We start from the raw sequence: 25,582 nt of genomic DNA on the forward strand, positions 1-25,582 counted from the left end.
AACTCCCAATGAAGAAAACTAGTTATAAAGGACCATTTTATGAAAATTAACCCTTACTCCATAGCCCTTTGTTTCGGCATCTTAAATCTGTGAACCATGGTCTTTTAGATCCTGTGCCTTTTTTAAACGGTAAAAATGCTTTGAAAAATCTGCAGAAATTCATGAAGCTTCTTAAAACCCTCAACTACAAATCCCAATTAAATATTTCGGGAAAAATAATTTTTTTATACATTTCTTACTTGAAGAAAGTGGAAAAACCTATGGAAAAATCACTTGCTCTTGCACTTGCGGCAGGGTCTTGTAGACCCTGGGTTACAGGTTAAGGGTTAAAGATTTACATTAGTGTTAACCGACGTGTACGGCGTGAAGGTCCGAATGGATTTCACACGTCATTGGCCCTGAAAAGGGCCGATATTAGTCAGCAGTTGTTGGACCATGTAAATAACTGTGAATGCCAACAAAGGCCAGATGTAATTAAGCATCCAGCCAGTTTCCTTTGTTCACTTGAATAACTGAAAGATTCTTATTTTTCATGCGGAAGACAGATTGTCATTTGTTTTAGTAGTACCTGAAAAGTTGTCAATTTCTATTTATGTAACCCATGTTTCGTTTTAGTTTCTTTTATTCACTTGAATAACTGGAAGATTCTTAATTTTCATGCGGAAGGCAGATTGTCATTTAATCTAGTTACACTCAATGTTTATTTCATAACGTAAGAAATTTTGATGTTGTCTCGAGCAATAACAAGATCTTTGGATTTCTGTTGTTTGTAGTAGTTTAACGGTTATTTTAGATTTTTTTCTGTCTTTTTTTTCTAAAACCGTAATCATGGGCAATTATCCACCTAATGAAATTGTTGATATGATTCGCCAAGTTGATCGAGCTGAGCACAATTATTCACTAGCAGCGCGCTTTTATGCTGAAAAATATCCGAACAGGCGTCATCCTGATAGGAAGACTATAAAAAGGCTTTGCACCAGAGCTGAGAACGGAAGTCTAAAAAGAGAGCGACGAAAATCAGGTGCTAGTGAAGAAAAATCTGTAGCTGTTGTGGCAGCTGCTATTGTGGATCCTCATATGTCAACAAGAGAAATAGAAAAAAGGCATGGTATCCCAAAATCAACGGCCAATCGAATCCTGAAGGCTCAAAAATTCCATCCCTATCACATTCACATGCTTCAAAAATTAGAAGAGACTGATTATCCTCGACGTTTAGCTTTCTGCAACTGGGTGCAAGGCCAGGAAGCAGATCCAGCATTCGTTGCAAAGGTACTGTTCAGCGATGAAACCACCTTCACCAATAGAGGTGACGTTAATAGGCATAATATGCATTATTATGCAGATGTTAATCCACACTGGAAAAGACATAAGGAGTTCCAACGTCAATGGTTGCTTAATGTCTGGGCTGGCATTGTGGATGATTACATTGTGGGACCATATTTCTTTGAAGAAAATTTAAATGGTAATAACTATTTAGATTTTGTTCGAACTGAGTTACCAAATCTTTTAAGAAATGTACTTCATAATATTCAGGAAATAATGTGGTTCCAGCAAGATGGGATCCCGGCACATCGATCTCGACAAGTAAAAAATTACTTAAATGAGCGATTCCTAAACAGATGGATTGGTCTGGGAAGTACTACGCAAATTTGGCCACCACGATCACCAGACTTAACTCCTTTGGATTTCTTTCTTTGGGGATATCTCAAAGAGAAAGTCTATAAAACGGAACCCATAACAATGGAAGATATGAAGGACAGAATTCGAAGGACATGCCAAGATATTCCTCCAACTTTTCTTCAAAATGTAAGAAATTCCTTCCAAAGAAGAATTAACAAATGCATGGAAGTGAATGGAGAGGCATTTGAACATTTAAAATAGATCCCTGAACTTGATTGATACATTTTGCCATGTTGTTTGGGCATTTCCTAACTTATTCAATTTCACTATTAGATCTTACCTTTATTGGTTGGGTTGTACACTTTATTTTGCCTTTGATGGCTGGATATTGTGTAAATTATCCAGATTCTCCATTACATCTTGCCTTTATTGGCTGAATTATTCATTACATTTTGCCTTTGTTGGCTGGATGCTCCATTACATCTTCCCTTTGTTGGCTGGATGCTTAATTACATCTGGTCTTTGTTGGCATTCAGTTATTTACATGGTCCAACAACTGCTGACTAATATCGGCCCTTTTCAGGGCCAATGACGTGTGAAATCCATTCGGACCTTCACGCCGTACACGTCGGTTAACACTAATGTAAATCTTTAACCCTTAACCTGTAACCCAGGGTCTACAAGACCCTGCCGCAAGTGCAAGAGCAAGTGATTTTTCCATAGGTTTTTCCACTTTCTTCAAGTAAGAAATGTATAAAAAAATTATTTTTCCCGAAATATTTAATTATTGGGATTTGTAGTTGAGGGTTTTAAGAACCTTCATGAATTTCTGCAGATTTTTCAAAGCATTTTTACCGTTTAAAAAAGGCACAGGATCTAAAAGACCATGGTTCACAGATTTAAGATGCCGAAACAAAGGGCTACGGGAGTAAAGGTTAATTTTCATAAAATGGTCCTTTATAACTAGTTTTCTTCATTGGGAGTTTGCTTTTATGATCACACAAAATTCAGACCCGTAAAATTTCCTCCTCTTTCTAATTCCTTGAAATGACCTTGAAGGTCATGATCATGGTCATTAAGTAACCCCCGCCGAACCACACAACTTTGGTGTCGAACATTTTTGCAAGAGCACATAGTTTTCAAGATGTTTGGATTTCATCTTGACATGATCTTGACATTGAGGTCACGGTCAAGGTCATATTCGGACGTAAAATTTCTTCCTATTTCCAATTGCGGTGTGAAAAAAGGGGCGTTCCATTTGAAAATTTTGACTTGACCTTGAAATGACCTTGACGGCCATGGTAACGGTCATGGTCAAGGTCACTGTTGGATGCCCCCCTCGAAACCCTACAACTTTTGTCTAAAACTTTTTCTTCTAGGATGTATAGTTTTCGAAATATTTGGGGTGGGCAATTAAAATGGGACAGCTTGTATATAAGGTGTAGTAATAAGATATCCATTATTTTTGCATGAAGGCTTTATTTAGTATAGTTATGATCCGATTTAAGTCAAATGTGTACCGTTTTGTTCGAAAACTTGTTGCCATTTTGAAAATAATTCCATTGTGCCTCTCTCATAGAAACCCTCGTCCCTATTGGCAAAAAACTGGGACAGTCGATTTTCACAAGCTTCTCTTGAGGCGAATTTTTCACCAGCAAAATCATTCGCCATAGACAGGAATAGGTAGTAATCACTTGGAGCCAGGTCCGGACTATAAGGTGGATGCATAAGAATTTCTCAACCAAGCTCCCGGAGCTTCTGGCGAGTCACTATTGATGTGTGTGGCCTTGCGTTGTCTTGATGGAACACAATTCCTCTCCTATTGGCCAACGCTGGCCGCTTCTGGGCGATTGCTTCCTTCAGACGGTCCAATTGTTGACAGTACAGATCCGAATTAAGAATTTAGCCGTAGGAGAGCAGCTCATAGTAGATGCCAATCCCACCAAACACACAGCAAAACCTTCCTGACCGTCAATTCTGGCTTGGCCACCGTTTGCGCCGGCTCACCGCGATTCGACCACGACCGTTTTCGCTTGACGTTGTCATAAGTAACCCTCTTTTCATCACCAGTCACTATCTGCTTCAGAAATGGGTTGATTTTGTTGTGATTCAGCAGCGATTCGCAGATGGAAATTCGGTCCATGAGTTTTTTTGCGTTAACTCATGTGGCACCCATACATCAAGCTTCTTTTTGTATCCAGTCTTATTCAAGTGGTTCCAAACGGTTTTTTGTGCAATGTTTAGCTCCTGGACAATCGAAACAGTGCTTACATGACGGTCGGACTCGACGATTTTCATTATTTTATCGACATTTTCGACAATTGGTCTTCCAGAGTATGGTGGTATCTTTGATATCAAAATTACTGGAAGGGAATCGACGAAACCAAAATTGCGCGTGATTGGCTGTTACAGTATCAGGACCATAAACACTATTCACATTTTCAGCCGCCTGGCTTGCGTTTTCGCCTTTATCGAAGAAAAACTGTAAAATATGACGTATTTTCTCTTTGCTGGTGTTCATCTTTAACGCGCGCTCAAACAATACAGAGTCAAGCAATCACAAAACTGTCTCAGAAGTTTTTTTAGTACGAAATCTTATCTTTCTAACGCCATCTAGCGTAACCCGATCGAACTTATACAACGCGAGATACAGATTACTAAAGCCATCTATTGGAAAAATAATGGATTTCTTTTTACTACACCTTATATATATGTATATATATTATAGAGCAATAAAAAAGTTGTGTAACGCGTATGACTTGTTACTTTACATATGTCTACATTATTTTTATACGAGCGAGAAATTATCTCCGTTCCGGTAATTTTGATGTCAAAGATGCATCACGCTCTGGAAGGCCAATTGTCGAAAATGTCGATAAAATAATGGAAATCATCGAGTCCGACCGTCATGTAAGCACTATTTCGATTGCCCAGGAGCTAAACATTGCACAAAAAACCGTTTGGAATCACTTGAATAAGGCTGGATACAAAAAGAAGCTCGATGTATGGGTGCAACATGAGTTAATGCAAAAAAACCTCATGGACCGAATTTCCATCTGCGAATCACTGCTGAATCGCAACAAAATCAATCCATTTCTGTAGTGGATGATGACTGGTGATGAAAAATGGGTCACTTATGACAACGTCAAACGAAAACGAGTCGAGGTCGAATCGCGATGAGCCGGCGCAAACGGTGGTCAAGCCAGGATTGACGGTCAGGAAGGTTTTGCTGTGTGTTTGGTGGGATTGGCAAGGAATCATCTACTATGAGCTGCTCTCCTACGGCCAAACTCTTAATTCGGACCTGTACTGTCAACAATTGAACGTCTGAAGGAAGCAATCGCCCAAAAGCGGCCAGCGTTGGCCAATAGGAGAGGAATTGTGTTCCATCAAGGCAACGCAAGGTCACACACATCGATAGTGACTCGCCAGAAACTCCGGGAGCTTGGTTGGGAGGTTCTTATGCATCCACCTTATAGTCTGGACCTGGCTCCAAGTGATTATCACCTGTTCCTATCTATGGCGAATGATTTTGCTGATGAAAAATTCGCCTCAAGAGAAGCTTGTGAAAATCGACTGTCCCAGTTTTTTGTCAATAGGGACGAGGGTTTCTATGAGAGAGGCATAATGGAATCTTCAAAATGGCAACAAGTTATCGAATAAAACGGTGCATATTTGACCTAAATCGGATTATTCTAACTATACGAGATCTGTTCAAAAACTATCGCGAATTTTGTGTTTTTTCAAAAATTATTTATTTATTCATTTGAATATCTATTTTGTCCCCTTCAAAGTAATCCCCATCAGATATTATACACTTGTGCCAACGTTTTTTCCAATCCTCGAAGCACTTCAAAAAATCATTTTTTGTGATCTTGTTCAGCTCCTCCTCCGATGCCGTCTTTATCTCCTCAATCGTAGCGTAGCATCGTCCTTTCATGGGCCTCTTCAGTTTCGGGAACAAGAAAAAGTCACAGGGGGCCAGATCTGGGGAATACGGTGGCTGCGGCATCATTAGTGTGTTGTTTTTGGCCAAAAATTCGCGCAGAAGCAACGATGTGTGAGCAGGGGCGTTATCATGGTGCAAAAGCAATTTTTATTCTTCCACAAATCCGGGCGTTTCTGGCGGATTGCTTCGCGCAAATTGCGCATAATTTGCAGGTAATATTCCTTATTGACCGTTCTACCCTGTGGCAAGAACTCATGATGCACCACGCCCTTGCAATCGAAGAAAACTGTAAGCAAAACCTTCACATTCGACCGAACTTGGCGCGCTTTTTTCGGTCTTGGCTCATGCGGCAGCTTCCATTGGGATGATTGAGCTTTGGTTTCCACGTCATAACCATAAACCCATGATTCCTCACCAGTTATGACCCTCTGGAGCACATTTGGGTCGTCGCGGACAGAGTCCAACAGCTCCTTAGCAATGTTAATGCGATGCTGTTTTTGATCGAAATTGAGCAATTTTGGTATGAATTTCGCGGCGACCCGCCTCATGCCCAAATCATTGGTACAAATCGAATGGCAATGAGCCAATCGATATGTTTAGGTCCTCAGCAACTTCTCTAACGGTGATTCGACGATTGGCCAATACTATTTTCTTCACTTCATCAATGTTTTCGTCTGTTGTTGATGTGCTCGGGCATCCGACACGCTCTTCGTCGTTCACATCTTCTCGGCCCTCTGAGAACATTATGTACCACCGATAAACGTTGCTTCGGTCCAAGGTAGCTTCACCATATGCCACAGTCAACATTCGGAATGCGTCCGCGCACTTAATTTTGTTTTTCACACAAAATTTGATACAGATTCTTTGATCCATTTTTTGGAATAGACAAAAATCGAAGACGAGCCAAAACACGTGCAAGCAAAGCAGCTGTCAAAAATTAACTGAACATTCAAAATGGTCGAACTTGTCGGCATAAGTGAGAGACATGAATACCAACATAACGCCACAAAAAAATCGAAAATCGAATATACGTAACCCACGGAAATTCAAAATTCGCGATACTTTTTGAACAGACCTCATACTAAATAAATCCTTCAATTTCATGCAAAAATAATATCTTGTTACTACACCTTAATATCGTTTACGAAACATGTCAAGGATCAGTAAACTTTAAGTGGGGAATGGACTGTGTGAAAGTATGTTTTGTAGGTTCGTTCAAATTTCTCAATACTAGTCTCGAAAAATTAGTATCATATCTCGACAAGAGTAAATTGAAAATCATACGATCGGAATTTTCCAATGCTTGACGCTGAGGATTTCGATTTGCTTACGCGGAAAGGAGTGTTTCCGTACGAGTATATCGACAGCGTTGATAAGTTAGACGAGACTAGTTTACCATCGCGTGAGTTGTTTTACAGTTCGTTGACCGACGAGACCGCTTCCGATGACGATTATCAATACGCGACAAACGTTTGGCAACGTTTTTGCATAGAGACTCTCGGCGATTACAGTGATTTGTATCTCAAGACAGATGTGCTTTTATTAGCAGATGTTTTCGAAAATTTTCGTGATACGTGTATTGAGAGTTACGGATTGAATCCGACGTACTACTGTGGGCAAAAAGTATCGATAATTTGTTTGTTTTTCAAAAATTCTTTATTTATTCATCCACATTCGTATCATCCCCCTCAAAGTAGTCCCCCCCGGTTGCAATGCAACTGTGCCAACGCTTTTTCCAATTTTCGAAACATGCCGCATAGTCGTCTGTAGGTATGGCCCGCAGCTCACTCGTCGTTTTTTCTTTTATCTCTTCAATCGTCTCGAAACGGTGTCCACGGAGTGGCCTTTTGAGTTTTGAGAACAGCCAGAAGTCAGATGGTGCTAAGTCAGGCGAATACGGTGGTTGTGAAATGATATGAGTTGAGTTTTTGGCGAAATGGTGGACGAACTACGAGTGATGTGTGCGACGGCGCATTATCGTGGTGAAGGAGCCAAGAGTTGTCGGCCCACAATTCTGGTCTTTTTCGGCGCACGGCATCACGCAAACGACGCATAACACCCAAATAGTATTGGCTGTTGACAGTTTGGCCGGTCGGAAGATATTCAAAATGAACCACACCACGATAGTCGAAGAAAACTGTCAGCATCACCTTGATTTTCGACTTGTTTTGGCGCGATTTTTTTGGTTTCGGCTCACCTTTGACACGGTATTCGGCTGATTGGTCGGCAGTTTCCGGATCGTATGCGTAAATCCAACTCTCATCTCCAGTTATGATGTTTTTCATTCGGTTTTGATAGTCGGAAAGCATCGTTTCAGACACATCAACGCGTCGTTGTTTTTCCAAAAAATTGAGCGATTTTGGCACCAATCGCGCTTTCACTTTTCGGAGGCCCAAATGGTCGCTCAAAATGGTTTTGACTGATCCTTCCGATATGCCAACAAGATCAGTAAGGTCTCGGACAGTCAATCGACGATTTTCGAGCACCAAATCTCGGATTTTTTGGACGTGAATCACATCAGTTGATGTGGATGGCCGTCCGGCACGTGGCTCGTCTTGAACGCTCTCTCGGCCCTCTTTAAACATTCTGTGCCATACAAAAACTCTTGCTTGTGACAAAGCGCCATCACCGTACGCCTTCTGACACATTCTCAACGTTTCGGCTGCAGAAATTCCATTCCGGACACAAAATTTTATCGCACTTCGTTGTTCCATAATTTCAGACATTTCAAAAAACGACAAATCACTTTTTACGTGCTTACAAACAGACGCTTATCTCAAACACTAATGACTATTTTGACGTGTACCTTGGCGCAGCTGTCACTGACAGAATTGCCAACTTCAAAATAAATTCGGTTGTCCCTATCGGAAACCCCGGGAAATTTAAATTTGAAATTACGGTACTTTTTGCCCACAGTAGTATTATTACACTTTACCGGGATATGTGAGACGTTGAAATACACTGGTATTCGATTCGAATTACTCACTGACATCGACATGGTGATGTTTGTGGAACGTGGTATACGTGGTGGTTTAAGTCAATGTTCACATAGATACGCGCAAGCTAATAACAAGTATAATGCATCTTCGTACGATCCTTCGGAATTCTCGACGTACCTCATGTACTTCGATGTGAATAATTTGTACGGTTGGGCGATGTCCGAATCCTTACCGTACGGAGAATTTCAATGGGTCGACGACATCGCTTTGACGTAATGTCTGTGTCGTCAGACTCCGTTGTCGGTTATATTCTAGAAGTTGATCTTGCGTATCCGCAAAGCGTTCATGACGCTCATGCAGACCTTCCATTCTGCCCCACTCGCGAACGGCCTCCCGGAAAACGGAATGATAAACTGCTGATCACTCTTTACAATAAGGAGCGCTATGTTGTGTACTATCGCAATTTACAACAATGTATTCAGCATGGACTACACATAAAAAAAATTCATCGAATATTACAATTCGCACAATCTCCATGGCTTCGCGGATATATCGAACTTAATATGAGATTTAGAATACTCGCGAATAATGAATTTGAGAAGAATCTTTAAATTGATGAATAATGCGGATAATATTTGGAAAAACGATGGAGAACGTACGCGATCATGTTGACGTTCGACTTATAACGTGTTGAGATGGGAGATATGGTGCGGAAGTGATGATAGCGAAACCGAATTTTCACAGTAGAAGTATTTTTTCTGAAAATCTAATTGCTGTCGAATTGCGCAAACTCGAGGTAAAATTGAATAAACCGATATACGTAGGTATGTGCATTCTCGAAATATCTAAGTTGCGTCTATATGAATTTCACTATGAATACATGATACCATTGTATCGCGATAAATGTAAGATTATGTACACGGACACAGACAGTTTGATTTATCTTCTGGAGTGTGAGAATGTATACGAGAACATCAAGCGGATATCGCGAGATTCGACACGAGTGATTATCCTGAGAGAAATGCATATGTTCCACGCGTTAATAATGAAATACCCGGTTTGATGAAAGATGAAAATGATGGTGCGATTATGACGGAATTCATAGGACTCAGAGCGAAGATGTACGCATTGAGAGTGATCGGAAAGAGCAATACGAAGAGAATAAAGGGTATCAAGAAAAACGTAGTCGCAAAAACGATCACTTTCGACGATTATGCGCGATGTTTGAACGATGTAACGATACAGTCGAGACATCAGTCGTGCATACGATCGACATTGCACGAGGTTTACACAGTGTCTGAATTGAAGCTCGCTTTTAGTCCGTATGATGATAAGCGATACGTCATACCTGAATTCGTCGCTACTCTACCTTGGGGACATTATAAAATATCTCTGTAATGTGTGCTGTAGTTTTTTATTGTAATAAATAAAGAAAGTTATGATACATTCGTTTTATCTATTCAAGAATTATGTGAACTGTCCATTCCTAACCATTTCACGTACACTTTATTTCTTCGTTTGCGTAGTATTTTTTCCACGAGATAAACGGGATTAGAGACTCGCTGAAATTCGTGTTCGTAGAATCCATCAGCCATCGGCTTTCCTTGGTAATCTTTTAGTAGATACTTTGCAGGATTCGTACGTTGTATTTTAACGATGTAGAAAATCTCGGTGTATAACCCTTTTCAAAAATTGTTTTGAATTTACTAATACGTACTGGATCGCCTATCTTGAATCTCGTTGGAGCGGCAATTTTTACACGATTGTATACCGTCGACAAGAGTCGTTTTGCAATGACGGATGTTACGTTTATCGGCCGCATCCCAATAGTTCGATGTTTATGATGATTATAATCTGACAATAGACGCAGTAGCTCGTCGATCCATTTGTACGAGCCGTTTAACGTTAATGTTTTCCACATGTTATTCTTGAGTGTACGGTTGAATCGTTCCACTATCGACGCTTTCATCATCGAATACGTCGAATAATGATTTATGCTGAATCTCTTCACAATTTTTTTCTGCACGATAGTGTTGTAAAATTCCTTTCCTTGATCTGTCTATCCTTGATAGTGTTGTAAAATTCCTTTCCTTGATCTGTCTGCAGGTTTCGTGGATATCGTTCGTCCTCGCGAAATATTTTAGATAACGCTGCGGCTACGTCGCTTCTGTTCTTGCTCTTGAGTGGTAAAGCCCATGCGTATTTACTCAAAATATCGATAACTGTTAAAATGTAATTGTAACCTTTGTTGAATCGCGCGTATATATATATATATATATATATATATATATATATATATATATATATATATATCTTTAAATAAAGGAGAAAAAAGAAACTCGCGCTGACGCAAACTTCAAGGGAAAAAGTGGTAAAAGGAAAAAGGAAATGGGTGTGGAATCATACGATGTATATACATAGTTACTCACGCTGAACGAGCGAGAGTGAGCGAACGAGCGTTAGTAGTGTGAGCGAACGTGGGCGTTGGTGCGAGCGAGAGTGACAGCGCACGCGGGAAGAAAAACGCGCGAACTCCCTCAGTCGCTCGTCTGCTCTCGAGTTCGCGAGATCATCGTCGCGTCGCGTCACGTCGTGACGTCACGAGCTCACACACACACATGCGCCCGTGGTGACGGGGGCCGGGGAGGAAAACTAAGAGAGGTGGTGGAAGGACAAAGCAGTTCGCTCATTGGCTGCCCCCCCGCAGCACAATACCCCTCTCGCCCAGTTTTTCCACCGGCCCCTCACCCCGCGGGTTCCCCCATGGCTTCATATATACATACATATTCTACTCTAATTCTTTATCTTATCTTTTAATTAATTCATTATCTGATGTTTGTAATTATTCTGATTTTTAATGTATTTTTTTACACTCTTGCTTGTAGATGAGTATTTATACTTTAATTTTTGTTTATTTTTGTTTCATTTTATAACAATCAGCTTCATAGGTTTCTTTTTGAAATCATCACTGCATGTAATCATGAAGGATTGAGCAGGGACTTCCCTATTATGCAGGAGTGTAAGAGATTCAATCAATTTTTAAACTATTTGTATCGCTAAGGATAGCCCCAAATGTGAAACATTCGACTCAACATAAGAACTCGAAACATTTGACTTCTTGAAGTAAGCTAAATATATTTAGGTTTAATTTTTATTAATTGTATGTTGAATTTGCGCATTAAATATCGCGCCTTTTTTTTGCCTACTTTTATTTGCCTAGTTTCCTAATATTTTTTATTAAAGTTTTATTCTTATTTTTTCCAACGCATATTTAATTGCTATGATTCGACTTTTTTTAGATAAATTCATAAGTCGATGGAAAGATTTGGTAGAACGTATTATAATAAATAAATTTTTAATATATAATTTTTAAATGAATCTTTTTTTTTTCAAACCTGAATTATTAGAAATATTTAGAAATCTTTGTACTTTCTTTACACGTAGAGAGTAGGTATATTCTTATGTGTTGAAAAACAATAAAATTCAATTTGTTCTATTTCAGCGAAAAAAAAGTCCGATTATAACAATCGAATATGATTTGAAAAGGGTAAAAATAACAATAATAAAATTGGATTCAAGACTGTTTTATGTGAATACATCACTCAAATACGAGGAGTGCCACTTGACGGTCAAAGTTAGATGTTGAACATATATATTTTCTTATTTTAATGAATTTATTTTAGAAATATGATTGCGCACGCGCACGCTATTGCTGTCGGACTTTCAACGCAATTCATCTAGCCATACATATATTAGTTATTGCGAGAAATATTGCTAAGACCTTGGTAGTCTGAAGAGTAGTCTTCAGACGCTTGCACGGCATACTAGAGATCTGAGTTCGACTTCCGGTCGATGTAATATTTTTCGCAATAAATTTAATACAGTTTTTTAAGATTAAATTTGGGGGGATTATTAATATTTCAGATGAATTGCGTTGAAAGTCCGAGTAACGGCGCGCAATTATATTTCTGAAATGAATTCATTTTTAAATATGTATTAATTCAACATCTTTGACTGTCAAGTAGTACGCTTCTCGTATTTAGATAGTAAAAATAATAGTTTAATATAACATCTGGATACTGAAAAAAGAATTGTTAGACATTTTGTATATAGGTTGTTGAAAATGGCAAATTATTAAATTGGAGGAAAAGTTCTGCGGTTTTTTTTAATAGATGCTAATGTCAGAAAATAGATATCGTGTATCATTCAAATGAGTCTGCCACACATTTTTTGATCACAGTCACGCTACGTGACATTTAGCAGAAGTGTTTATTTTGGTCGGACGTATTTTGCATGTACGTAAAATGGCATATAAATAAAATGGAAGAGCAAAAATTGCATTTACGCCAATATTTTGCTGTTTTTATTTCTTAAAGGTGGATGCTAAGCGCGAAATATGTGCCGTGTATAGTGCCTCAACTTTAAGCGGACACATGCGAAAGATGGTTTATGTTCCTGTTTCCGTTCCGAAGAATTTAACCTCCAAGATGCACTACGCTCTGAACGGTCAAATGCGGCAACTCCTATCTGTACTGAAGAGTGACACTTAATGAATAATGGCTCGAGAGATTGCGGAGAGCAGTTCGGCATTCATCATACAATCGTTGCGGACTGATTGAAAAAGCTTGGCATGAAAAAGACTGATATATGTGCTGCACGAACTGATTGACAAAAACATCATGGACCGGATTTTCGTGTGTGAATCTCTCTTCTGAAGTAAATTCTCCAGACCCATTTCTGAAACGGATCATCACTGGAGACAAGAAATGGGTCGTCTACAAAAACATCAAGCGGCAGAAATCGTACTGCGGTCCGGGCGAGTTTTCAAAAACAGTGGCGAAACCTAATTTATATTCGTAGAAGATTATGCTCAGCATAATCATTTGGTGTGACTATAAAGGAATATTGTTCTTCGAGCTGTTCCAGTAGAGCCAAACGATAGATTCGAAGAAATACTGCGTTGAACTCGACAAATTGCATAAGGCAAAGAGATTATTGCAAAAGAAATTTCGAATAGGAAGGGTGTGGTCCTCTATCATGATAACGCCCGATCACATTTCTTTCATCACGAAAAAAAATTGCAGAGCTTTGGCTGAAAAAAACGATGCAGCACATATTCGCAGAAACCTTGCATCATGATTACTACTTGTTTCGCTCGCTGCCATCAATCTTGACGGTCAACGATTCGACTCAATGGAGGTCGTCTGAAAGCATCTCACTGATTTTTTTTGTCCACAAGTCTCAAGGATTTTACAAGAGTGGCATCAAGCCCCTACCGTTGGCAACAAGTTTCAGATCGAGACAGTCAATACATCGTTGACTGAATAAATTGTTATAAATGTCTATTTTTTGTTTAAATTTTATTTTAAAAATCCACAACTTTTTCTCCGCCATTTTTTGTACTTTCAAGTTAGAATATCTTAAACACTTGACATGATACGACATTTTTGGAATCATATTTGTAATCAACGCATCAAAATATACTAAAAACAACTTTGTTTATTTTCAGGTCTAAAAAAAGTTGATATTTTGTCACTTGTGTAATTAGTGAAACCTCATTAAGAAATTTTAATTTTAGTTCTCTATTCAAAATAGATATCTCTTTTCGATTAATTTATGTATGTATTAAGTGTAGTAAAAATAATGGATTTCTTTTTACTACAGCTAATATATATTGGATTCCATCAAATTATCATATATACATATATATATATATATATATATATATGAATGTTTTGAGGATTTTGAATCTTTGAAGAAAATATATATTATGAAAAAATGTCATATTTATTATTATTTATTACGAGATCATAATTATTTCGTATTTATCTGATAACATCAATATTGTGTCTATAAATTTTATATAGAACAACGAAAACTTACATTTAAAGTAATATTATGAGAAAGATAAAACTTTTTATGTCTATATATATATATATATATATATATATATATATATATATAATTGTAATGTATTTTTATAAAGAATGTATTATCTTTATCATTTAATACGCCATATTATTACAAGACTTTGTATATACCATTTAAATTGTTAATAAAGTGCCAAAGAAAACAAATATTGCGTAAATGTTTCTTATAAAATGTTTCACTACAGAATGTCCTAAATTTTTTGACACAGCGCTTGTATGCAAGTAAACCGACAAGAATCTCGAAAAGTGTCGTAAAATTCTGTGACCAAACTTTATATATACATATTTTTTTATACAATATATATATATGTAAGTTACATATATACATAAATTTAGACTATCAGTTAGTGCGGAGAAATGGTTTTAACGCACACATTTTTCTCTACGTAGGATTGAGTCGAAATTTGTTACTCAAGGGTTTTCGACGTCGCTGATTACGAATTTGATGTCAGATTTTCAAAATTTAAAATGACGCGTTCAAGATGGCGGACCGATTTGTAAAAAGTGATTTGGTCTTGATGAAACTAGGTACTCGTAAGTTCTAAATCGCTAGTTACAATTTTGGAGTTGGATTTATGAAATTCAAAGTTGTAAGGTCAAACATGACCGATGAATATTGAAAATGATTTTGTAGATAGAATTATAAAATTCAAAACAGACAATCCAATACACGCTTTTAATTCTCGCTTTCCGGAACTAACGGCGTGGACGTGACAAGTATATAGTTCCTTATTTTTTTTTGTATTTTTGATATATTTCATTTTTTTCCTACTTTCGTTTTTTATATTTCTTTTTGTTTTTTTTAACTATTTCAACGAGTACCTACTTCCATCCAAATTATATTACTTATCGCAACTTGATCCGCCATATTGAATCCGCCATTTTGAATTTCGAAAATCTAATGTCAGATTTATAATCAGCGATCTCAAAATCCCTTGAATGGGGATTTTAGCATGGAAATTCTAAGAATTTTTTGGAGATAATGAATTTTCTCCAGAAAAATTGCAATTTTTCAACATTTGTTTATTTGTACAAACAAAATCACTCATGATTTTGAATTATTGAACATCGATTCTTATTCTTGAATGTATAATTGATATCAAAACACAAAAAAGTTCGAAAATTGAGTGAAAACTATTCCAGTTACTTAGAAAATGATTATGGAAAAGGTAGCATCCCATGATGCCACTGTGCTAAAAGAGTCAAGGGATAAAATCAGTCCTTGTATGTAAATCAGTTTTTAACTTTTTTTTCGTAATATCTCACAAGTAATCTTTTTTAATTAGTGTCATTCACTAATTTTTTTTAATCTTTTTGGATTTTGATTTAAAATACCAAAAAATGATTTTTCTTGTAAAAAATATAATAGTTTCTCAATATTAACTATAGTCTTTATACACAGTGTCTCATTTTTTATAATAGAATAAAATTCTTTGGAAATAATGCATTTTTATCAAAAATATTAAAAAAAAAGTTGCTTGATTTCGAGAGAAATAAAAATCTTTAAAATTAGCGATTTTTATTTGGTTTTGGAAGCCTTTCAAGAAAGTCAACGCGTCGACCGCAGTACTATTACCCAATCAGATCATACAACTATCGGGTACATTTCACTCCGCTCGACACCTCGAAGTTATATTATAGTCAATAGGGCAAAGGCTCTAGACAGTGATAGTGACGACAGAGAAATAGATGTAGGAAGTGGTTCCGCGAGATTAGCAGCGGTAGTATTCGGGAGCAGCAAAGGATCGAAGCACCATCAAAATCTACTAGCGACAAACCTAGAAAACCTAGACCTCTCTCAGAACCTTCTTCTGGGATTCCTACTCCGCCGATATCCTCGATCCTCTCGTTGATGAAATAGGCAATGAATCACGTACAAACGCGCTCCGATTAGAGCAGTAGGGTGAACCTAACCAGACGATCACTACTCCACAATCCCCTCATAATTTCGGTCGAATCAAACTATTCATAAGAGCATCAATCCCCACGGGAGATAGCTCTCGATGGCTTAGGAACCGAGCCTTTCTCCAGAATCGATACGATTCCCATCACTAGCCTAAGATACCAAAAAAAGGGACAACGGGAAGAAATCAACCCTGAAGGCCTACATTTGATCGTTCGCGACTCTGACAGCGATGATGACGACATTATGGATTAACTCCGATGATCTCTACTTACCAGACGTTAACGAGGAGATCACAATCGCTCACAAAACAGATTTTGTCTAGGAATGTTCGATTCAAGATCGATTTTTTAGAAAATGTCGTTAACGTCTGGTACGTAGAGATCATCATTCTTATACCTTCGATTCTCGATTTCTTAGATCGATTTTTAAGCTCCGATTAAATCGACGAATCGATTCTTAAGACCCGAGATCGATCTTCCATGTATGCCTAATTCAAAAGTCTATTCTTTATTCCTGCACTATTTGAATTGATGCATATGGAATAAAGAATCGACCTTATATATTTACGTATAGACATAAGGCCATGGCACACATCTTCCACACATTTTCATTTGTTGATTTATTATTTTTTATTATTAATTGCCTTTTTTCGTTTTGATTTCTTATGGCTTTTTATATTTGCTTTAGCTTTTCAAAAAACTTTTTGACTTTTCAAAGCTCGAAATACGTAAATCGAGCTATTTCCGGAATATTAATTATAAGAGTAGAAAAATAATGTAGATGTAAAAATATCAACGCGGAAAATATTTCATTTCTCATCGAGTAAATATTTAATCCGGCCTCGTTTTATTGTTGAACATTCTCCGCGATATTGAAATTTCTTGAATCACGATAGAATATCGATATCAGTCTACGCATTAAGCCCATGGCACATACAAAAACGTAAGACCGTAACACATAATCAGTAAGCGAATTAGCCAATCATGATAGAGACCATAAGGCCAGTAGCGAATCCAATCTTACGATTTCCTTACTGATTACGTCTTACGACCATCTGAAGGGTATAGCGAGGTTTCGAAGATACATTGTGAAAGAAATAGAAGGTAAGTGATACGTAGAAAAAATGTATAATATATAAAATCTGTATCCAAAATTTTTTATTAATTGAACTTACTGTCCTTCGCTGTTGAATCAGAACGTAATAGTTCATAGCTTAAGATTTTTTTCTCGGAGAATCTATATATATATAATCTAATATCTTAGCGATAGCTGTCCGTCGAATCCGTATTTGAGACTGATGCGGTAATGTTATCCAGGTTCTTCTTTTAAATAGTACTCCCTTCCACATTTTTTTACATATCCCAAAGTGGGGATTTTTTTCTTTTAGATATTTCATACTTTGAAGAATAGTTGCAATATGGTTGAAGGATACCGGATACGAGGTTCTCGCATAGTAAGTGCCACAAATGTATTAAATTAAATTAATTCGATCGTCTAAGTTCACAGCACCATGTATTAGTATTACGAGTAAGCGCGTTTCGTAATCCAAGTTCTCTACTGCGAATTAAATGCATCATCGACACAATATTGTTATCTATTTTTTTGTACACATAAAGTAACGGAAACTCACAACCCTCAATTAACATTTTAAAAGTATATATGTATAATACCCTCACAGATATTTCTTCTACAATGACCGCAGTGGAAACTAAATGACTGATCCATTGGTGTGGCACGTATCATAAGAATGCACACTGACTATATTGAGTTTTGTTTGCCTAAAGTGATCATATCAAGCTTTTTTAATCGAACCTTTTTTATTATACTAACAATAACATATATCTGTTCCTACACTCTTTTCAAATAAGAATTTTTAGCGTATCGTTGTGATTGCAATAAAATTGCTCTTCGAAAACACGTTTAAACACGTTAAAGACACGTTAAGACATGCAGCAGCATTAAAGAAATGACAATCATAGTATATAAAAACAAAAAGATACACTCATGCAGTCAGCAGTTAAGTTTGAAGTTTCTTCAACGTTATATCGGTGTTATATCACTACTACTATATTACTTAATGGATTTTGCACTTCACGAGGATGAAGAAGAAGTGATGGATGAAGAAATAAATGATCAACATGAAGAAATGTCTATCCGATGAAGATCATGCTCTGTCAAATAATTCGTATTTCGGCAGTAACATGGAGAACGATGATATACAAAACCGACTAAAGTTTGGATATAATTGCGTAGCGTTCATGTTCGATGAAATTCCATATGAATTCAGTGGTATGGAGACCGTAGTAAAAACGTTGGAATGATTAGTCTTATAAAGAGGATTATGCAATGTTTTCTAATAAAATCGCATATAGTTTGCATAATGCGGGATTTCTCGACTCTGGCGAAAAGTCTAATGACAGACGACGGATACTTTAATTTTTGTGTGCCGATCAGAATGTTGTTAGGCTTTTGCGAAGATTACAAATGTGTGGTAATTAACGCTCGTCACAAATTGATTTTGATATGAGCGCGTATTGGTAACAATTACATAGAAATTCAACGATAGAGCCGACACTTGAATTATTCAAAGTACAATGGCGAATGCCTTACGTTGAATGAAGTTAATAAACTATCCATGCTACGAGCCTTGGAAAGTGGACGATATCTAAGTATGAGTTTTCGTTCTTGGGAACCGTACGAATACTCCCTATTGCCGAATACAACAAAGCATTCCTGGGCCATTAAGACTACTATTCAACTAGAAAAACCACGATCTATAGACTGACAAAAAAAATATTACGACAGCACGTAAAACTTACTTCGACACCTATAAATTAACCAATGTAAAACTTTATCTAAATTCTGAATTTTATCCATAAGTGATCTGAATCTAGACTTTGACAAACGCGGAGCCGCTATTTTGTGATGATATGTATGTACGTCTTACTATCAAATCCCTCGTGAAAGAAATGAACCGTCATTCCAATTAAACTACTTTTTGAGAGGTTTTACTCTAATAATTGACTACTCACGACAAAACGAGTCCGTCAAGAGTGGCACCGGATATACGATTAGAATTTGAATTCGAAAAGAATCTATCCTATACTACAGCCTATTGCCTTATCATACACGACCGCGTGATCGAATACAGCTCAATTTCTAACGTAGTACTCAAGATTACGTAAATTATTGTTTTCACGAAAGAATAATACCTCCCCCCCCCTCCCTCTTTCGATATAAGGGATAAAAGTCAAGATTTTTTCCCGATTGAACAGTCTCAAAAAGTCGTTCGCTATGGCCATACCAACGTTTGTGGATCTGCGAGGATTTGTTGGAAGAAGATTTGTTATGAAGGAAGTAGCGATGCTGAGAAAAGGAGCCATTCTTCCTCATTACAATTTTACATGTTCCATGCCATGGAATATCTTGACAAAATCGAAAATTCTTGCGCTTCCTGGTTGAATGCTTATCACCATGGATTGCAATAGGAAGACGGAATAATCCCGTACAACATAGCAAAACGTCTGATTATAATGGCTATAATCGGTGCGGAAGAGAATGACAATAAGGCTCTTGTATACGTCATTAAAGGACGTCAAAAATGTGAATAGTTAACTGATATACTCGATAGTGACGACATGACCATTGAAACTTTGGACGTTGATTATGAAGATATAAAATCTTTGAATAATCTAAATATTACTAATACTATACGATGTGGAAAACATGCTAAGAAGTATGCGTTACAGAATGTATTTAAAATATACAATTTAAAATATACAATTGATGGCCGCAATGTCACAATGAAGCAATGCAAAAGAATTACATCAATTTGAAAAATAAAGTGTGAGATTTTTTTTAAATACGTTTTAATTTCTTTCCCCTTTCCCAGTAATTAAGAATCAATTAATAATATGATATTATTCGATAGTACGAGTCAATAAGTATTCAAATTAGCAAATAAGGAAACACGTGTCACTTCGCCATTTGTCTTATATTATTAAAAATTAGTTTTTTAACACTGAGACGTATAATTTTAACATGGGATTATTTTTTTCTGTAAATGATATCTTGTAAAAATGTTTACGTTTTTCGTCGTGTCTTTCGAATGTGATATTTTTTTCATATACTTTTGACCGAGAGACATTGCTAAAGATTCTTTTCGAAAAGTAACAAATATCTAGGGAGAGACTATTTTACGTATTTCATTTCAACTGCAAATTTGAAACAAAGGCTCTAATAATATCTATTTTCTTACGATTTTAATATGTTACTGAGGCTTCCTCTCAATGCGCATGCGCCAGAAAAGCGACACATCTAGTAATGCTGCTCCTAATTCTCGTTTTCCGTGAAATAAAAAATCCTGAGGTCTGGACGTAACAATAGCTACAAGCAGATAAGTAAAACCTGTGTCAAAGATTAAAAATCGTTCCGAAAAAGAGAAAATTAACAAATTACAATTGCACAATTCGGCCAATTGATCAATTCGATTGGTTTCTTCAGGTATTGTCACGTATTGCCTGTCACGTATTCTAACATTTTTTGCGCATGCATTCATACGAAAAAGCAATATCTGTTATCTCTTTTTATCCACTATTTTTGGTCCACATTCATTAAACTCTGATTGTAGGATCTTTAGGGGGCATTATGTGACAGTCGCTTTTTTTTAAAATGCAGCGAGCGCAGCCGAACATTAACCTACATAAAAGAAAAGCATTACGGAAAAAGTAACTTTGATAAAATTTCAGAAGCTTACGAAAAAAAATTATAGTGACAGAAAGAATGTCATTATGAAAATATTAAAAGAATACTATTCTTTTGAATTTTGTGTGAATTTTATTGCTTCTATTCCAATAAATGGAATGGGACAAGCAAGAGTCGTTGAATGGGATTTAAGGGAGTATTTTACTTTAACGCGACAAAAAATTGATTTTTTTTTCTTGTAATTTGAAGTTTTAAAAATGTGTTCCTAAAATGTTAAAATGAAATTCGTTAAATTGACTGAACTACAAGGGTTTAGGGGATGAGATTATGACGTCCAGCAGCGAACGGTTTGCATCAAGTAGTATTAAGGGCCATAGCACACAAAAAAACTTAAGCAGTAATACATAAGCAGTAAACAAATTGACCAATCACTGTAAAGTCCTGTATAGTAAGGCTATGACATAAGCAGTGGCCAATCCAATATGTTGATTTTCTTACTGCTTACGCTTACTGCCTTAAGCTTTTGTGTGCCATGGCCCTTACTTTATACAGCCAGATGGTATGTAATTCAGGATGATCTTTTAGAATCAAGGATGCGTGGAAACATCACTTGGATATCCTCATATATCATCTTTCCTTGTTTAACATTGATTGAATAAATAATAAGAATAAAACGATATGCGGAAATATTTGGGTGATGCTTCCAAACGCAGCCTAATCTGTGAAATTTCGTTCAAAATTTCCGTTAAGGATTAATGTGTTCTCAAACTCTTCGAGGAAGGTATTTTACAATATACGGCTGGTATAGCCGATTAAGGGTAAATTACTGAAATTACTCATTATTCATCTCATAAATGCATGAGAAACGCATTTTTTTCAAAATCGACTGTTTTCAAATCGAGCGTGTATTTTTCTCATGAGCTATTAGGCCAATCGACTTACGCACATATATAGGGTGATTCAGAAATCATTAGTCTTTAAAATGTCATATTCCTAACTTAATTCTAAAATTTTTTTCTTTGTGAAAATTTTGCCTATAGCTTAGTTTTCAAATTACAAGAAGAAATAGTTAACGTATCACGGGCTGCGTAGAGAAGACGGGCAGGAGCGGCACTCAAGCGAGCGCTTTACGCGCAGGGTGCATACTATTCGGACAAATTCACGTTTATAAAAACACGTTTCTTCTTACTTTTCCCGTCTACTACATTATCTCTTCGTTTTTCATAGACTTTAAATATGATAATTTTGTTAAATTATAAATTAGAGTGATAAAATTAAAATGAATATTGAACCCTTTGAATATCGGATTGTTTTTTAATTATATTGATAAAATTGTTAGAGAAATGTAATAAAAGAGCGAATTAGACAATAATTATAATAAGCATGTAATTAAAATTATTATTGACATACATCAAATTTCAGTTAATTATTTCAGTATGTTGAATTCTAAGAGCATTTCTTACAATTCGATGTACCGAAAACTTGTTAGACTTAATTGTATGTCAATGTGCAAGTGTTACAATACTTGTAGCACACAATTATTGTCCAATTTCTCACTTTTACAAAAATGTCTCTAACAATTTTATTAATGCTATCGCACTCGTAGCGTTTATTACATACTTATGAGAAGTCTTACTTATGAGAAATGCGATCATTACTTACTTCTGCTAAAGTATCATTTGCCTGTGTCTATGATTGAAAAATTATTAGTACTAATTATGATTCAGTTTCCGTTTTCCATTTATATGAGATTTTTTCCACATCAGAAAAATGCATCTATAAAATGTTAATGCCCCAGCAAACGAGAATGGATTGAAATAAATTGAAATGGATTCAGATTTTTAGAAATATTGATTCACGAATGTTTAAAATGAATGCTTTTCAATTCTGAATGCATTTTTATTCAATTATAGGAATTGCATGGAGCATATCTCTATGCCTTTCAATCTAAAAATAATATTAGCTTTTCTATGCATTGTGAATACTGTTCAATTCAAAATTTTGAATAGGAAATACAGTTTTGCAATCCAATTACATCCAATTAAATCTAATTGAATCCAATTGAATCCAATTAAATAAAAAAAAAAGTATTATATTTGCGCTATTTAAAATACGCATTCGGAAAAAAATTTCAATCCATTTTAATCCATTCTCGTTTGCTGAGGCAATAAATACTCAATTTTCAGTCATTAAGAACAATACTTTATATATTTTGATTTAATACTGTGTATATATCTTCACATATAAATCTTTTTTTGAGAGATTCCAATCTTCTCTATTAATTTTTTCAATCCATAACGCCTTTGTAGCAGAGAAAAACCTGAGAGAGGACATGCCGGCACGAAATCTGTAACCGCAATATGTTGCCACGCACTACTGCCCCCTGATAAAGTGGATGTAAACTACGTAGCTCTGAGGGTAATATGTCCACTTTTCTGAGGGTAATACGTCCACTTTTCTGAGGGTAACGTCCACTTTTCAACTTCAGATAGTAAATCGATATTTAGTTCATATAATCGTGCTACATTCACAAATTGTGCATCAGAAATATTCAACTCTGCAATCTTACATGCGCATGATGTTTATTTCGCTTAAAAATATTAAAATTAAGGTTATATTATATTTTCATAATTGTGTTAATATTTATATTTTAAATAAGCTATATACATATGAATTAAGTTGCATTTCAAGCATTTTATTTTTATTAAACACATTTTTGTAATTAATAAAGTAAATAAAATCTGCTGTAAAAAAAGTTGCATTAAATAAGGTTAAAAACATTAATTAACCCTCATTATCAAATTATTCATAATTCTTTGTCATTTAGCATTATTATCCTCTACTTTAGTAGATATTAATGTTCCGTATTTTCTTTATATGCTTGATTAAAGTCCATCAAATTTCCTTTCAATATACAAATATAATTGTATGATACACAAGTAGTTATTAAGCATTTAAGAATTTTTTCTATGGTGATCATGGTCAAACAATCAAAAATGCTTCTCCAGCGTACTTTCCACAGCTCAATTGCTCTTTAAATTGAAATTCTTGCTGAAGACAAATTTTAAAATTTTTTTGTCTGACTGTGTGAGATGCCTATTATCCTTAAGAGATACCATGATATGAGGATGACTAACATACAGGCAGCATCTTCAATATGAGAATCTTTAGGAAAATAGATTTATGGATTTTTAATATATTGTCTGACACAGAGAGCCGAAAAACACATGCATCATGCACCGATCCAACATTCCCAGCCAAAACACTTTTAAAGAGTAATTTTTGAGTACTACCTAAAAAGATAAAATATAATAGTAACTAATAAAAACTTCCAATTATTTTTAAAGATAGTTTTTAAATTCTCATTTGTATGTGGATTGAATGATATTCTTTGCGGTTCACATATGATTGTTTACCCTCCTGTAGAGCTATTATCTTAACGTGCGTGCCATCAATAGCTCCTATAAGTTTAGGAAATCCACTAGCTCTTTCAAATTCTTTCATCACTTTGATTGCTCTCTCATCCTGAAGCCATGAATGATTCATGGAACAAGAGTGTGTAAGGCATAAATAACTTTTCTTATAATACAAGTAACTTTTCTTACATTGAATTTCACACATATAGACCTATAATTCGTATTTCATATAACAAAAAAATGATATAATAAAAAACTTTTCTCTTTTTTTTTATGAAAAGCTAAGATATGTTACTATATCTATATGAATCAGGTGTTGCCATCATTCATAAGCTAACAGAAGTTGTTCTGGACTGATATAATGACTTTCTGTCACTAAGTGATTTTATTAATATATAAGTCCTATTAATTCTAATACGAATTCAAAGGTTGTAGGAAATAAAGCAATTGGAATTTCGTAATTTATGTTAACAATTATTCTAAAATAATCATTGTTATGATACTATAATGTTTCCTTGAATTCGAACAATGATCATTAACTATACCTGAAGTGCGTTTTAAATTCTTCAGCGATATAATTAGAAACAATTCTTTCCACATATTCTTTGATGCAAGGTCTAATTTGTGTTTCACTTCTTCTGTTTAGACCTAAGTCAACAACTGTAATAAAATCTTCTACTTCTTTCTCTTCGCTCTCGTCATTATTTGAAGACATATTCATTAAAAATTCTAAATCTTCATCATTACTTTCGCAACAAAATTCAAGAAATTGCAGTAATGTAACTTTTTCATTTATCTTTATTTTTTTTTTTTTTTACTAATCGTCGGGTGAGATATTTATCTTTTTAGGTTACAATGTAAGTCCTGCATAATAGAAAAGATTAAGAACAAATATAGGAATAAATATTAAATATTATATATATATGTATATATAGAAATAAAAAATTAGAAAATGAATATATAAATACTTAATGGATACAAATAGAATATGAGATATATTACAATATATTTTGTGAATCATATTTTATTATTAATTGTATTTATTGTGCGTTACGTTTAATCTCTATTCATAATTTTTTCTTTTTCTAGTATTTAATATTTACTTCAATTCTTGATAT

General features: G+C 35.6%; 2 protein-coding genes and 1 pseudogene across 5 annotated transcripts in view; 2 read left to right on the plus strand and 1 right to left on the minus strand.

The window, feature by feature from the left end:
* conu (Rho GTPase-activating protein conundrum) overlaps window positions 1-23,803 on the plus strand; it is a 77,478-nt gene extending 53,675 nt beyond the window's left edge. For 2 of the 3 annotated variants that reach the window (XM_087416366.1, XM_087416371.1), the window contains one exon: window positions 23,358-23,803. In XM_087416366.1, coding sequence (XP_087272492.1) covers window positions 23,358-23,487 — 130 coding nt within the window. In that variant the 3' untranslated portion in view covers window positions 23,488-23,803. Of the gene's footprint in view, window positions 1-12,884; window positions 23,006-23,357 lie in introns of those variants that run through there. The other variant, XM_087416367.1, reaches the window with a different exon arrangement.
* Window positions 437-1,747, plus strand: LOC147906541 (uncharacterized). 2 transcript variants are annotated; one of them, XM_087416381.1, is made up of 3 exons: window positions 439-1,269; window positions 1,343-1,462; window positions 1,552-1,684. In XM_087416381.1, the coding sequence occupies exons 1-2, from the start codon at window positions 829-831 to the stop codon at window positions 1,457-1,459; spliced, it is 558 nt and encodes a 185-aa protein (XP_087272507.1). In that variant the 5' UTR covers window positions 439-828; the 3' UTR covers window positions 1,460-1,462; window positions 1,552-1,684. The 2 variants fall into 2 exon arrangements, with proteins under 2 accessions (XP_087272506.1, XP_087272507.1); XM_087416380.1 differs by having other exon boundaries at window positions 437-1,462; window positions 1,552-1,747.
* A 25-nt stretch (window positions 23,804-23,828) lies between the features above and the next one.
* On the minus strand, window positions 23,829-24,594 carry LOC147906542 (uncharacterized; annotated as a pseudogene).
* Window positions 24,595-25,582: the final 988 nt, after the last annotated feature.

The sequence above is a fragment of the Acromyrmex echinatior genome, unplaced genomic scaffold (assembly GCF_024713525.1).
Source record: "Acromyrmex echinatior isolate Ae372 unplaced genomic scaffold, ASM2471352v2 Scaffold21, whole genome shotgun sequence".
In the NCBI taxonomy this organism is placed as follows: Eukaryota; Metazoa; Arthropoda; class Insecta; order Hymenoptera; family Formicidae; genus Acromyrmex; species Acromyrmex echinatior.